Source organism: Sceloporus undulatus, chromosome 4 (genome assembly GCF_019175285.1).
Source record: "Sceloporus undulatus isolate JIND9_A2432 ecotype Alabama chromosome 4, SceUnd_v1.1, whole genome shotgun sequence".
Lineage (NCBI taxonomy): Eukaryota > Metazoa > Chordata > Lepidosauria > Squamata > Phrynosomatidae > Sceloporus > Sceloporus undulatus.
The window spans coordinates 37,000,379-37,014,865 of NC_056525.1; the positions used below are offsets into that span (position 1 = coordinate 37,000,379).

The following is a 14,487-nucleotide window of genomic DNA, read 5'->3' on the forward strand; positions in this document are numbered from 1 at the left end:
TCTTACCTTCGTCACTTACTAAATCCCACCTCTCCTACCTACTCCTTCTAACCAACTCAAAAACAAAACAAAACAAAACAAAACCAAAAAAAAACCTTTCTTTCTGCCTTACCTAACATAGTCAGGAATTCTCACATACCTTCTCACTCATCCCCACACTAAAACCCTTAACTTCCACCACCATTGATTAATAAGATCGTATACTCTCTTACCACATAGTTATCTTCCTTCAAACTAAGTCAGTTCACAAGCTTTCAACTTTGGATGATAACATTTTTTCTTTCTCATATTCAAAGTATGATTAAGAAAAAAGAAAAGAAAATACTACTATTTCATTAAAAATGAAAAAGGTCAGTAAATATGCCTATTATAATTCTATATCAAGAACACACCGATTCTCTTGTACTTCTAATCCAAGCCTATCTCTTCTAATATTATTATAGTTACAATCCATTCCATAATATATTAATCATAGCTCCCAGATAAAGACAAAGAATATTTATAAAATTATATCACCCCATTTCTTCTTAATATATGTTAGTACTTTACACCAGTCTTTTGAGCTTTAATCCCAAGAGTCTTCATTTATCTCGCAAGAGAGTTTATCCATTTGCATCATATCATATAAATAATTCTTTTTATTTTAAAACAGCTTATCAACAAAGATATGCACCATGTTTTAAATATCAGAACATGTATCTAAACAGTTTCTGTTCTGTTTTGGTTATACATGTGATTCCTCATTACATAATAATGTGTCTCAGCTTATGACAGTCTGTCTCCCTCTCAACCCAGCCATCTGGCAGAATCTGACCACTGCCTTCTCTCATGTTTCAAACAATATAAGGTTAGTTATCCAACCTAGCTCACCTGATCTTTACAAGCAATATCCCATCTTGGGAGAAAAGCAAGATATAAATTCAATCAATCAATCAATATAGCCACCCCTCCATTTTCATGGACTTTGAATCAGCATCCCTCTCCCATTCATGGGTGGCAAATGGAGGGGGACAAAATGGGGTTCATGGCACCATTTAAGCCAATGGGGCTTGAATACCAACAATTTTCTGTTTTCGGGGGGGGGGGGGGAATGGATCCCCCGCAAAAACAGAGGGCTACTGTAGTTACTCTATGGAAAAGTCAGGTTGCTGAGGTGATTAGTTAATGAGCATGCCATTTCCCACAAAATATTTACCCAAGGCAACTTGCAGTACAACAAATTAATAATCTACAATTGAGCGTTGAAATATGAAGTTCCACTTTTTTTCTTGTCTGTAGCTTCCAGGTTACCACAAGTCTTTTAAGAAAAAATAGCTTCAGCATATTTCTAGGGTGTTTTTTTTTTTTTGTCAGTTATAACTAGCATCAATAGTCCAACTTTCATGTCCAAATTTACTTCACCAAATTTATGTTGGTTTTGTTATTTGTTTAGGTTGAAGATTCCAGAATCCCTGAAGCAGCATTGTTACTAGCCATGCTGGATTCTGGAGGTTGTTCAAAAAAGTATATTTTCCATGCTTCAGAAATACCCATTAAAAATGGATTCAAATTTTAATAATATTTCCATACCATACCTCTGGGGTGCCACAAAAAGTAGATGTTGTTTCTTCTGGCTCCATTCCTTCTTTACATAGCCCAAAATCTGTCAGTACAATATGTCCCTAAAAGAAAAAGAAGAAATTTCGGCTGCTTAAGAAAGTTGCAGTTCAAAGTTCATTAGTGTTGTTGTGTTCATGTACAATCTGGTTGCCTAAGTCTAATTGTAAAAATTTCCTACTAAAGACTGATATTGAAAAAAACCATCCAACCCTGCAGTTATTAGTATTTTGGAAATCTAATCAAATATGCCAAGATTTACAATCAAATTTTGTTGGACATTTATAAAACCACTGGTATTACTCTGCGTGCTTACAATTCACATTATTTTCTTTGGGAAAGTTAAAAACACATACTACTTATTTCCTCCTTTCCCTGATGCAGAATATATTTTTTCTATACACAAATTAAAAAGATCTAATGTGTTGCATATTTTATAACATATTTAACCCAACTGCACACCATGCCTGAAACATACTATGCAGAGAATGGCTAATACAAAGCACATGGATGCAAATTTCACAAGATGAAATTTCAAATTGCCTTTTTTAGCCGGCTATGCATACTCGCTTGAGTAAATAAACTAAAAAACAGGAGTGCATCCTATGCAAAGGTCATGCACATATAAATATCAGGCTCAGGTTTTTTAGCAGTGCAAAAATACTGCCTAGAAAAGGATTGGTTTGTATGTCACTTAAAGAGTCTTTTCTAAACTGCAATATGCTCCTAATTGTATATGCACATGACCTTCACATTTGACATGCCATGCATATATTTTGAGCTTCACATAGTATTCATTCTACAATTCTTGAAACAAGAGCTGTCTGTTATCCTAAACTACAGAATGTGCAGTCTCTTTAGGAAAGCAATTGTAATTTTACACATATGACACCCAGACTGGTTACATACCTGACAATCCAATAGGATATTTTCCGGTTTTAAGTCCCTAAATATGACAGAGGGAAAGGAAAAAAAGGAGGTTTAAGTTCTGTTGGAATCGTAAAGCACACTTTTCACCCAGTTTCTAGATAACCATTTGACTATGTCCATTAAAAAATTACATTGTGCAGACTTCAAAAAGTGATAAGTTCAGAGATGTCTTTCCCAAACCAATAAAATCATTTCATTTGAGTGTTCCTTATTTTCCCCCAGATGAAAATTTTATAGCCTATACTGGTCTATTATAGACTATAATGTTATAGTCCCAGTGGAAGCCATTACTTCTATGTTTGCTGCCTCACTTTCATTAAGTCCTATAAACACATCCTCACAAAAGCATACTGGAAGAACCAGGTATGACTTAGGGTGCACCAGGATGAACTAATGCAAAGCAGCAAAGCCACTTTGAAAGTCAGCTCAACATATGTTATTCTCATATACCTCTTGCCAAGAAGACTGAGCATGGGTAAGATAGGCTCCTACCACCAGAAATGGGTAGTGGATTGGTTGGGGGGCCCATGATATCTCTACCTACTTTCCCATAAAGTAGAGAAATCAAGCATTTTAGCTGTTTTTAAAGTAACAATATTAAATCAGATAAAAGGTACAAGTGAGGCTTACTCTTTTTTAAGGCAGATAATCTGTCTGTAGCTTCCAAAAAGGTATAAAACAGATGATTAAATCTACATTTGATTTTCTCATACGTACATCTGTTAAAAGCATTGGCAAGGTATGAGAAAGAAAGACTTTTTAAGTGCAAATTTACAAAAATGTAAATTCATTTGCCAGCCCTTTGGGCATGTTGGATGCAATCTATCTATCCATCCACCCATCAGTTATAGCAATATGTATCATACCAGAGATCTCTTCTCTTTATGGAAATGTTTTACCTGTAGATGATGTTCAGGGAATGGAGGTACCCCACTGCACTGACCATTTCAGCTGCATAAAAGCGTGCTCGGGGCTCCCGGAAGCAACGTTCTCTTTGCAAGTGGAAGAAGAGCTATGGATAGAGATGCAAGAATCTGAAACTGGATCACAGTGTTTTGAAAATGTATTTCCTCTTGTAACAGCATCCCTTATCTATCTGAACAGAGATCCAATTAGAGCAACAGCATCTAGAGCTAACACACTTTCATGGGAAACAGCTTTTTTTATTCTAAGCTTTCAGGATCATGCTCATTTCCAAGCAGTGGTATGTGGCAGACTGCATATCAGTAAAGTGGTAAATCTACTCTGAGTTAGACTGAAGTTTAAAGGAGCTATCCAAGATCCTGAACCTATTTTGAAGATAGTGCTTGAAGGTACCTGGACAGCACTTGCAAAGTCTGGAACAGATTCATCACTGCAAACCAATAGCCATAACTAGTTGGTTCCAAGCTTAGAGCACTTTGATTGAAAGCCTGATGGTATGCCAAAAGCTATGATTCTGTAAATTGGTGCAAATCAATGTGAAGGGGGTGAATTTGTTATTTTTAACTGCCCACAAGATGACTCAAACCCATAGCAACTTCATGGATGGAACATCTCCAAGACTCCCTGTCCTCTGCTTCTCTAATCCGTTCTGCAGACTCAGGCCTGTGGCCCCTTTGATTGAGTCTAGCCATCTGGCATGCAGTCTTCCTCTCTATCTGCTATCTTTCAGCTTTCCTAGCATCAATGTCTTTTCTAATGATTCATTTTTCCTCATGATGTAGCCAAAGTATGGCAGCCTCAATTTAGTCATCTTGGCTTCCAGAGAGTTCAGGCTCGAGCTGTTCTAGAGCCCAACTGTTTATTTTCATGGCCACCCCCAGTATCCCCAGTACTCTCCTCCAGCACCACCTCTCAAATGAGTTGATTTTCTTCTTATCTGCTTTCTCTCAGCTATACATGGTAATGCTCTTCACTTTAGTGTTCAGACTAATGTTTTTATGCATTGTAATCTTGTCCAGTTCTTTCATAGTTGCTCTTCCCAATCCTAGTTTTCTCCTAATTTCTTGACTGCAATCTCCACTCTGATCAATATTTGAACCAAGGTATGTGAACTCTTTGACTATTTCCATTTTCTTGTTGTCTAGGAGGAATTCTATGGTCATTATTATTACAGTCGGCCCTTCTTATACACTGATTATACACAGATTTTTTTTTATACACGGATTCAAACATATATAGTTTGAAAATATTCAAAAAAGTATAAATTTCAAATATCAAAGCTTGATTTTCCATTTTTATAAGGGACACCATTTTGCTATGTCATTATATTTAATGGGACTTGAGCATACATGGATTTTGTTATACACAGGAGATCTTGGAACCAAACCCCAGCGTCTAACAAGGGTCTACTGTATTATTATTATTATTATTATTATTATTATTATTATTATTATTATTATTTAATATTCACAATTAAGTCTATCTTGGCACTCTCCTTCTTAACCTTCGTCAGTAATTGCTCCGGGTCTTTGTTTGTTTCTGCTAGGAAAATTGTGTGTCATCTGCGTATCTTAGATTTTTAATGGCTGTTCCTCCCACCTTTAGTCCTTCTGTCTTTGAGTCTAAGAATAACTAGAACTGAACATACATTAAATCAGTCACAAGACGTCAAAAAACATTAGAAGATTGGAAAGAATCTCCCAAATTTTTGCACCAATGCTATGCTCAACACATATAGATGTCTGGCATGCACTTACCTCTCCTCCATTTACATAATCAAGCACGAAGTAGAGTTTCTCTCTGGTCTGGAAGGAATAGTGGAGCCCCACAAGGAAAGGATGTTTCACATTCTTCAGCAGCACATTGCGTTCTGCCATGATATGGTTTTGCTATTAAAATAATCAAGCGAGAAAGAGAGAGGATAAAGCAAGAATATAGAGTTAGGATTATAAAAGTCAGTAATAGTGAAAATCACACATATCACTCATACAGTCAAATGTCTTTGGCAAAGGTTTCCTTCTCCCCAACAAACTGCAGTTTCAGCAAAGGTGGCAGTTTCATTAGAACTGCAACATGACTTTCTTTTCCTGTTTTCCTTTCCCTCTTTCCTGTATGCCAAGGATATAGTCCTCATAAATGTCCCCATAAAAGCAGTTTGTAATTAATAAAAGTTTCATACAGCTATAAGTGCACAAGTAGTTTGGTTCCGGTTCTATATATGGTAGTTCACTGATGACAGGTTAAGATCCTGGTTGGAACTGATATAAAGTATGTATATATACATAAATGTATTTTACAACTATTTATGAACTACTTACCTCTAAAGATTTCAAAGCATTATACAACCATTTTAAAAAAGAATACAACTTAAAACCAGTAACAGCTTTTGAAACTCAAGATTAATTCTCATGAAAGGCTATTAAGAGTTTTGCCTATTGTAGATATAGAGAAACACACACACGCTGTATTTCATCTTACATAACTGTGGCATATGTTGCAATTTAATGAGTATCTGTCTATTTCCTCTCCAGCAGGGCTCTCAAGGTGATGTCCAACAGATAAGACATTTAAAACATTCAAACAAATAAAAACATTTAAATACAGACTAAACCACTTGCTTAAATAAAATTGAAAAAACACAGATAGCAGTTATAAGAGGTCATGCCACAGAAGAGGGGCAGAGAATAGCAAAACATGATTGTGCTGAAGAACATTCATTGTTTCACAGTGCAAGTAAAGATTTTCTGTTTTTTTTAAAAAGATACCTCTTTCTTCTTGAGGATAGATTTCTTCTGCAAAACTTTCACAGCATAGAACCTCCCATCAGACTTTCGTTTTGCAAGAAGGACCTGTAGCAGGAATAAGAGGTCCAGGGTGTGGGTAGTTGAAGAAAGATCTAGCTAGTGTGCGTTTAGCTTTTTCACTGGATTCACATTGTCTCCATGCCTCCTTGGATGTATCATGTACCATCTTATGAAGGGTTTCCCCCCCATCTGACTTGCCCCTATTCACACAGTCAATTTGGGGCCTTTTGACTTGTGCAGGGAAGGCTTGAGTCACAAAGCTCATGATATAGTTTCAGGCTAGTCACTGTATCCCAGCCTAACCTACCTAACAGGTTGTTGAGAGAGAAATAATCTAGCAGAAAGAGGACCATGCATGCAACCCTGAGCTCTTTAAAAGGAGGACAGGATTGTAAAATGGTTGATTTAAAATGGTGTCACAGGCATGTGTTTTTAAAAGAGCTCTGATATTTCACAGGTTTGCTACTGATAATATAAAAGAAATACTGACAGTTTCTCTTGAATTTTTCTGAACATAATCACGGTGGAGTGCAACACTAGCAGCCCACAAATGCTGGTTTGTGCACTGTTTTATAGTTGTAAGTATTAAAATTTCCTAAATAATAAAAACTTCAAACAAAACCTTTGCTTTTTGTGTGTGGAAACACCTTCTGTGGCAGAATATTGCATTCAATAGCTGCTAGCTCTCAAAACCACAGAAAGATGCTACTTGCACAAGAAGTAGAAGCATCCCTCTCATCATCATCATCATCATCATCATCATCATCATCATCATCATCATCACTGTTTATTTATAGCCCGCTTTTCCAAAGGAGATCAAAGCGGGTTACAACAAGGATATAAAACATTATACAATTTGGACAACAGTATATAAACATCATAAAAACATTCCAAAATTAAAAACACAATAAAACCACAGAGAATAAAAACCATAGCCAAAAGACAGAATTAGCTGGAAAGCAGCATATATGATGGGGAACAGATGTCAAGACACATGGGGGAAAGCCTGTTGGAAGAGATAGGTCTTAAGTTTCTTCCTAAACAGGTCAAGGGAGTGGGAGTGTTCTGTTCTCTTCCTGCCTCATATTACTTTCCCAGAAACATAGCTTGAGAGCAAAGATACAATTTACCAGGTGCTAAATGCATGGTGCTGACTAAAAATTGGGACTCTTCAGTGACAATGTAATGTGTCTCTTTAAAATGGCAGCAAGAGCAGCAGACCAAACATGGGGGGCTAACAATCACCAAAGATAAGGGAGAGAATCACACAGTAAGTGAAAATGACACCAGTTCAAGAAGGTCAGAACCAAACTGCTAAGAGGGCAGAATAGATCAGGAGAATGGTTTCCAAGAACAATAAGTAGGAAAACCTTCTGTTCTAGAATACTTACTTTTCCAAAACTACCTTTGCCAATTATCTTTAGAAAGTCAAAATCTGTTGGTTTGGCACTGTTGGGAAAAGAAGACAACACAGAAATTTAAAAAAAAAAAAAGCAATAAAAACTTTGTCACTTGCCCTATTGCTGCCCACACTGCCATGGGACAATGGAGGCTGTCTCTAATGGCAGAGTGGCCATGGGCATGCACCACCACTGGGGGCAACATGAGCTTGCTGCTCAGATCTGTGGATGGCAAGACCACTGATACTGAGGACTGACTATTTAACAGCAGAATTGAAAACATTTCAAATATTTTCTTCCCGGGTGTGTCAGGTACTGTCATTATGTTTATGTCCATTGACTATAACTGTTTCTTGCTTTTCTGCCAACTTGCTGCAGACCAGCCAATGAATGGCACTGCTGTATAGCACCTGGTGGCAGTAGGTAGGTTTAGGGTAGCAAACACATCTTGGTCCTCCTCTCTTACTGTTGTCCCCTATCACCAGCTTCTGCAGCTGTCACATTTTAACTAATAACAGGGCCAATACAATGTTTCATCAGTCCCACAAAGATGATAAATATCAGACCACACAAACTAATCCAGTACTATAGTGGGGATGTACAGAATATGCACACATTTTCTAATCTAGATAATTTTTCTCATCCTGAATGAGAATGAGTTATTCAACACATCAAGACACCAGATCGGAAAATGGTCACCTGTTGTAAATGTTTCTGTAATTTGCGACTCTTGTGAAAAATGCATTTGTATTTATACACAAGTATACCCATTTGCATAAACACATTTCATGGCAGAGACAAGGGGTTTGCACAAAAATGAAAGCTTTGGGGAAAAATCCTCAAATTTTTCACAAACCATTATGAGAAAAATCATTGGGAAATGTGTGCAATCTTTCATAACACTACCCAGCAGCAAGAATGAATAAAATAATTCATTCTCACATGCCAGAATGAAATAAGCAAAGAGTTACAACCCTATACAAGAGAAAGAAAAAAATCTATTAGTTTTGTATTCTGCCATATTTGTGGGTTTTTTAAAAAAAATAAAACCTCAAGTTCTTTTAATCAGTTTTATGAAGGTTTTTACAGACTTTGAACAGTTCTTACCAAAACCAAATAGAATGCTCAGCTGCCACACTGGTTGAAAAGGCACAACTATTTGCATCAAGAAGAAGATATTTTACATGTTCTATAGTTGAGAAGTCTGTTAGAAAAAGTAGCAGTGAGCCTAACTGAACACTATGGATAGTGGTTGAATACCTAGGTTTCAGGATGGACTTTTAAGAGCTAATCCATTAAAGCCCTCTACCAGAGTAAACCAATTTGTCAGTTCTACTTTTCTTCATATTCATTAAAACAAAACAACAACCTTGAAGTTCTTTCCATTATATTGCTGAAAAAAATGTGGACTTCTTATAACAAAAATAAACCAAGTTAAATTCACACCCATCATTATTTCAAACCTTTTTTTCCTTTACTAAGTTCGTTTTGTTTGATAAATAGTTTAACTTAATGCTAAGGAATCATCATCATCACCATCCTCATTATTATTATTATTATTATTATTATTATTATTATTATTCTGAAAACAGTGAGTGCTAATGTTGCACAAGTCTGCTGTAAAGAAGACTTGTACAGGAGCTCAAGATGACTAGCCACAGCAAAGCCAACTGAGGAAATGGAAACAGTTTCATTATACTCTGCAGAATCATAAAATGCAGTAGACTTACTTAGGATTAGCAGAAGGTCCAAGATTGATGTTGTCTGTTGGTGATGAAGGCTGAATGTGACAGAAAGGAGACCATCAAAGTTAGCCAAGAATTAGCTATGTTACCACATGAGAACAATAGCCATAAATGTAAATATGGATCATTTGTCATATTAGCTGGGAGATTCTATGAGCTATAGTTCAAAAAAGGTACTTTTTCCAAGTTTTGGGGAAATCACGTCAGAGACAGAAAGTGAAGTATGTTTGTATGGAGTAAACACATATCAACGTAGCCACAGCCGTACTGTGGCCCAGCCTGCAGAATTCTCTACCTTACTGGCACCTTTAAACAGCTAAGTAATTAGGTTCCTTACATTTTTGTGCTTCCAGTGTGAATGCAACTAAACACATTTATTTACATGACACCCTGTCTGGAACTTACCTGGCTGTTACAATCTGGGCTTTTGGAACGTTCCATTAAGGCGACGACTTTTTCAGCACTGCAAAGTAAAAAAACAATCACAAACTGAAAGACTGAAAATTTCAGATTTTCCACCTCCATAAGGAGAAACTTGAAGTCACAGATGATATATAATTTGGGGGAGGTTTGAATCTGGCTGTTATAGCCACAGACATGTATTCTATCAAAACAAGAACTGAGATTTTATTATTGGACAGGAAGCTTGAACATGTGAATTCTTGGGGTGGGGAGGAAAGATTTTTTTAAAACTAATACCCAAACATCCACCAACTGCACCCTAATACAAACTGTTTAGAATTGAATCTGAGTTCAGAGGCTTATTTTGAATAGGTGAAATCAACAGAGCTCACAGTCCCTCCACACAAAAACCTATTCCTGATTACCCCAAACTTTATTCATTTCTGCAGTATGGCTGGAAGTGAGGAGGCAGTCATTCCGTCAGGGACGTAGCCAGGATTTTGGGAAGGGGGGAGGTCCAGATAAGTGCCACCATTATAATGGGGCTTGGGTGCAGCGGCGCGGCAGCACACACCATTAATTTTATCTAACGGAAGGGGGGGTCCAGACCCCAAGAACCCCGCCCCCTTGGCTACGTCCCTGATTCCGTTGCTAATATTATTTGGAGCAATAAATGCTAGTCAATAATGTACTGCTAACCGGAGCTGCCAAAATATCTAGATCTACCTTCTGTCCAGTGTTGTATTTTGGAGAAACTGCTGGAATAGCAAATACTAGTCTCTGTAAAAATCTGAAATCCTGATTACTAAAATAATCCATCCTCTTTTGTGCTTCTAGCACACAGTGGACAGAACATTAGAAACTGTGTAGTTATTTTTTAATGCCAATATTCCATTCTAGATCCTCTACTTAAGAACCATTGATGTGAAAGATTTGTCACTAAATTCCCCCAATATACTTTTTGCTGTTTAAAAAGCAGCCTTTTGCTTGAGAGAAATTAGATCAAGAAGGATGAAAGTGGTCCAACTCATATAGCACTTTTCTTCCTTCTCTAAAGTGAAACTATTAGAAAGGCGAAAACAAGCTACAACACTTAAAAAAATGTCACAAGCAAGACTAACCACAAAATTGTCACCTTCGTGGCCTTTAGTTCTCAGTTCTCCCTTTGCATAAGAAAGATGGAGTACAAATTAAATTTATTTATTTATTTACAACTCAAGCCAGTAAACCAAACATAAATAGAGTTAAATGTTCATACTCTCCACTCTTCTTGGCAAGGAGCTAAGGGGACTGTGTGGCATCCTACAGCTCCATAGAAGCCCCTTTTTTTCAAATCACCACAGAAGAGACATTAAAGCTCCAATGGATCTCACTTCCAGTAATCTCATTTAGCAACTTTACTTACATTTCCACAAGAAAAAGCACTTGTTAGAAGCAGGCTTGTGCAACAAAGCCATATAGAACCACAAATCCCAGTTTGTGCAAGAGATGCTTCCCAGTGCATCATCCTGCTCTGTGCCAGTCAGCTCAATCCACGGCTTGTTGCTTGTAGGAGGTTATCGTCAGGCTGAGCTTTAAAGAGACAGCAGCAACCCACTGACAGAAAGAGACAGATACTCACTAGGAGGACAGCCTGGAACTGGAGGCTTTGATAGTCTGCTCTAACCTCTCTCGCCCTTGTTTTATGAGACCTACAGGAAAAGGGGGGCGGGAATTAGCAAAATAAGTAAGCTGTTCAGCATGCACACAGAGACACATTTGTTCTGAAGTGACCTTGCCCTTCTCATCCATCCCCACTCGCCCACATGTCAAAGTAACCATGTTTTTTATTGCTGCAAGGGATGAGTCTTGTTGCCCCAGGAAGGAGTTTCTAACCTTATTCGAATAACAATGCAAAAGCAGAATCTTGGACCCAGCAAGAATGAAGCCCTGTAAACAACAGCCTTCAGTCTGCTTGCTTCCAAGGCCATTACCCAGAATTGTCCTGCTTTTCTGTGAGACACGGGTCACAATAGAGAAGAGCTACCCTTTGATACATCACACTTGGCACACATTCAGTTCTTCTTATTCAGAGCTTTCCAAGTAGAGCCAACCCCACTTCATTCAAGTGTCAGTGGTATGGTGAGGGGACTAGGCCAACAGGGGACAACAAAGCATTTTAATTATTTCTAGGCTGCTTTTTATGGCAAAACTCTTACAATGCAAATTACTTTAAAGCATGCAAACAAAATGTTTCAATTAAAACTAATTTTAATTGAAATTATCACGTCTCAGGCTGGTGTAGTAGTTTGAGTGTTGGACTAGGACTCTGGGAGAGCAAGGTTTGAATCTCTATTCAACCATGGAAACACACTGGTGACCTCGGACAAGTCACACTCTCTCAGCCCCAGAGGATGGCAATTGAAAACCTCCTCTGAACAAATCTTGCAAAAAAAAAAAAAAAACCCAACAACCTAACAACCCTCTGTTAGGTTTGCTTTAGTGTTGCTATAAGATGGACATGACTGTACATAATAATATAATGATTCAATTAAAAATGTAAACCTATCATTGATATTTTGATGTGCTTGTTATGGTTGACTTTGTCCAAATAGTTACATGCATGGAACTACATATTATGGTTTCTCTTTTTAAAACTATACAACAAGCAGCTTCCTCCTATGTACATTAGCACTGATGCAGCCCCAATAGACAAATTAATGGATAGCACAAGGAAATCACTCTCTCTCTCAGCAATGCCCTGCCATTTAAGAAAACTTGGAAGCTGATGGTAAAACTGAATAAGCAGCTTGCAAAGTCTTATCAGTCCAAGGAAAGCAGGTTCAGTTAGGACAAACTGATAATTTCTTCCCCTCCATAGTGACATTCCCCTTCTCCGTCATTACATTTGTAGGGTTAATGGTAGCAATGTTGAACTGGGGCTAGCACCACAGAACAAGGTTAAAGGAAATAACTCCTATTGCTGAGAAACAATTGGACTTTTACAAATCCCTCACCATCTACAAATAAATAGGCAGTGAATGATGAGATGGAACCTTAAAAAGAACTCTAGTGATTTCTTTTGACAAATTTTCCTACATAATCGTCATTATTATCATCATCATACCCATTCTCCTCACATCCTTGTTCCTAGCCCTAGGATTCAAGTTGGCTTATAGTTAAAACAGGTACAGATAGAAGTTTACAACCATGCAAAAGTTAAAATAGATTTAAACCATCAACAAAATTAAAACAATGTAAAGGCATAACCATTTTTTAAAAAAGAAAAACAATTATGGACAGCACAGCATATTATTTAAAAAAACCTCTTTCTTTGTAAGCAATCATTTCTCAAAGACCTGGTGAAACAAAATACATCAACTGTCCAGAGAAGGACAGCAAAGACTTTGCCAGACTAGGCTCTCTCCATGGAGGTAGGAGCCTGGGAGCAGCCACCAAGAAGGTCTTCTCCCAGTAGATATAGTTGTGAGAATGATGGGACAGAGAGGTCCCCCCTGAAGATCTCAAAACACAGGCAGGCTCAAATGGGAGAACACAATTCTTCACAAAACCTGGACCCAAGCCATGTAAGGCTTTATAACCAGCATTTTGAATTGTGCCCAAAAACAGACTGGCAGCAAGTGGAGGTGTTCCAACAAAAGTGTTTTACGATTCATGTAGCAAACCCTTGTTAACATCTGGCTGCAGTTCTTTGGACGAGCTGAAATTTATGAACACTCTTTAAAGGCTAACTTTTGGAGCCTTATAGACTTACAATTAAATAATAATAATTTCTTCATTTGTTTAATTTATTTCCCATCATTATCCTAGCACAGGGCTCAAGGTGGCTTACGACTACTTAAAACAAAGTACACCCCCCAAAAAAAATCTGATCAGTACAAAAGTTGATTTTTTAAAAAAAATGAAGCAATGATCCTGCTAAAAACACAAAGTTAATTTTAAAACAGACTTTGAAAGATGCAAGCACAACACACACTGTTAAAATCTCCTTCTGCTACAATACATTATTCACAACCAAAGGCCTGACAAAATAAAAAGCACTCAGGTTCTCATGGGAGATTTGGTTGGTCTCTGCTATCTTTCCGCTAGAAGGTGAAGACAGGGGCTGGTTACTGAGGCAGGTAACCAGCCCCACTTAGCTGCCAAGCCACATGGTCCTACAACCTGTTTAAAAGATGAATTACTGTCCCTACAGGCTTCCACAAGAGGTAATTCACCCTTCTGAGTGCCAGAAAAAATGACAGTCGAGGGAAGATGAAGGGATCATGGATCACAAAAACAGCAGGCCCATACTTTGCCTACCCCTGCACAGTTATATTCTCAGCATGACCTACTTCACAGGATTGTTGGGTCAATAAGAGGAGGAGGAAGAAGATTTAAATATAACTAATACAATTAGTGGAATGTGTTTCCCCCTGGATTGTGTAGTTATGAGGACAACACAGAAATAGAAGCCTGCAGGCATGGTGCCCTGGACAACATTTAACCAACTTGCACAGAAGGGTGACCTTGCTATGGCAAAAACACAGAAAAGGCCTCCTGCACTTTGACTCAAGAACACAAAATGACCTTGTTGCGTTAGACCAAGGTTCTTCTAGTTCATGCTGCATTCCATTTCCAACAATTAACAGAAAAATGCACTGAGAAGCTCAGATAGAACATGCTCTAACAGCACACCCTGTTTTC

General features: G+C 37.7%; 2 protein-coding genes across 8 annotated transcripts in view; both read right to left on the bottom strand.

The window, feature by feature from the left end:
* Window positions 1-14,487, bottom strand: part of IFT52 (intraflagellar transport 52) — a 264,845-nt gene that overhangs the window by 34,695 nt on the left and 215,663 nt on the right. The gene's annotated exons all lie outside the window — the stretch shown is intronic.
* LOC121928777 (serine/threonine-protein kinase Sgk2-like) overlaps window positions 1,093-14,487 on the bottom strand; it is a 58,058-nt gene continuing 44,663 nt past the window's right edge. For 3 of the 6 annotated variants that reach the window (XM_042463965.1, XM_042463968.1, XM_042463966.1), the window contains 9 exons: window positions 11,423-11,492; window positions 9,805-9,862; window positions 9,385-9,434; window positions 7,646-7,703; window positions 6,216-6,299; window positions 5,208-5,339; window positions 3,426-3,538; window positions 2,506-2,542; window positions 1,530-1,661 (listed from right to left, as the gene is read on the bottom strand). In XM_042463965.1, coding sequence (XP_042319899.1) covers window positions 1,545-1,661; window positions 2,506-2,542; window positions 3,426-3,538; window positions 5,208-5,339; window positions 6,216-6,299; window positions 7,646-7,703; window positions 9,385-9,434; window positions 9,805-9,862; window positions 11,423-11,492 — 719 coding nt within the window. In that variant the 3' untranslated portion in view covers window positions 1,530-1,544. The other 3 variants (XM_042463969.1, XM_042463967.1, XM_042463970.1) reach the window with 3 other exon arrangements.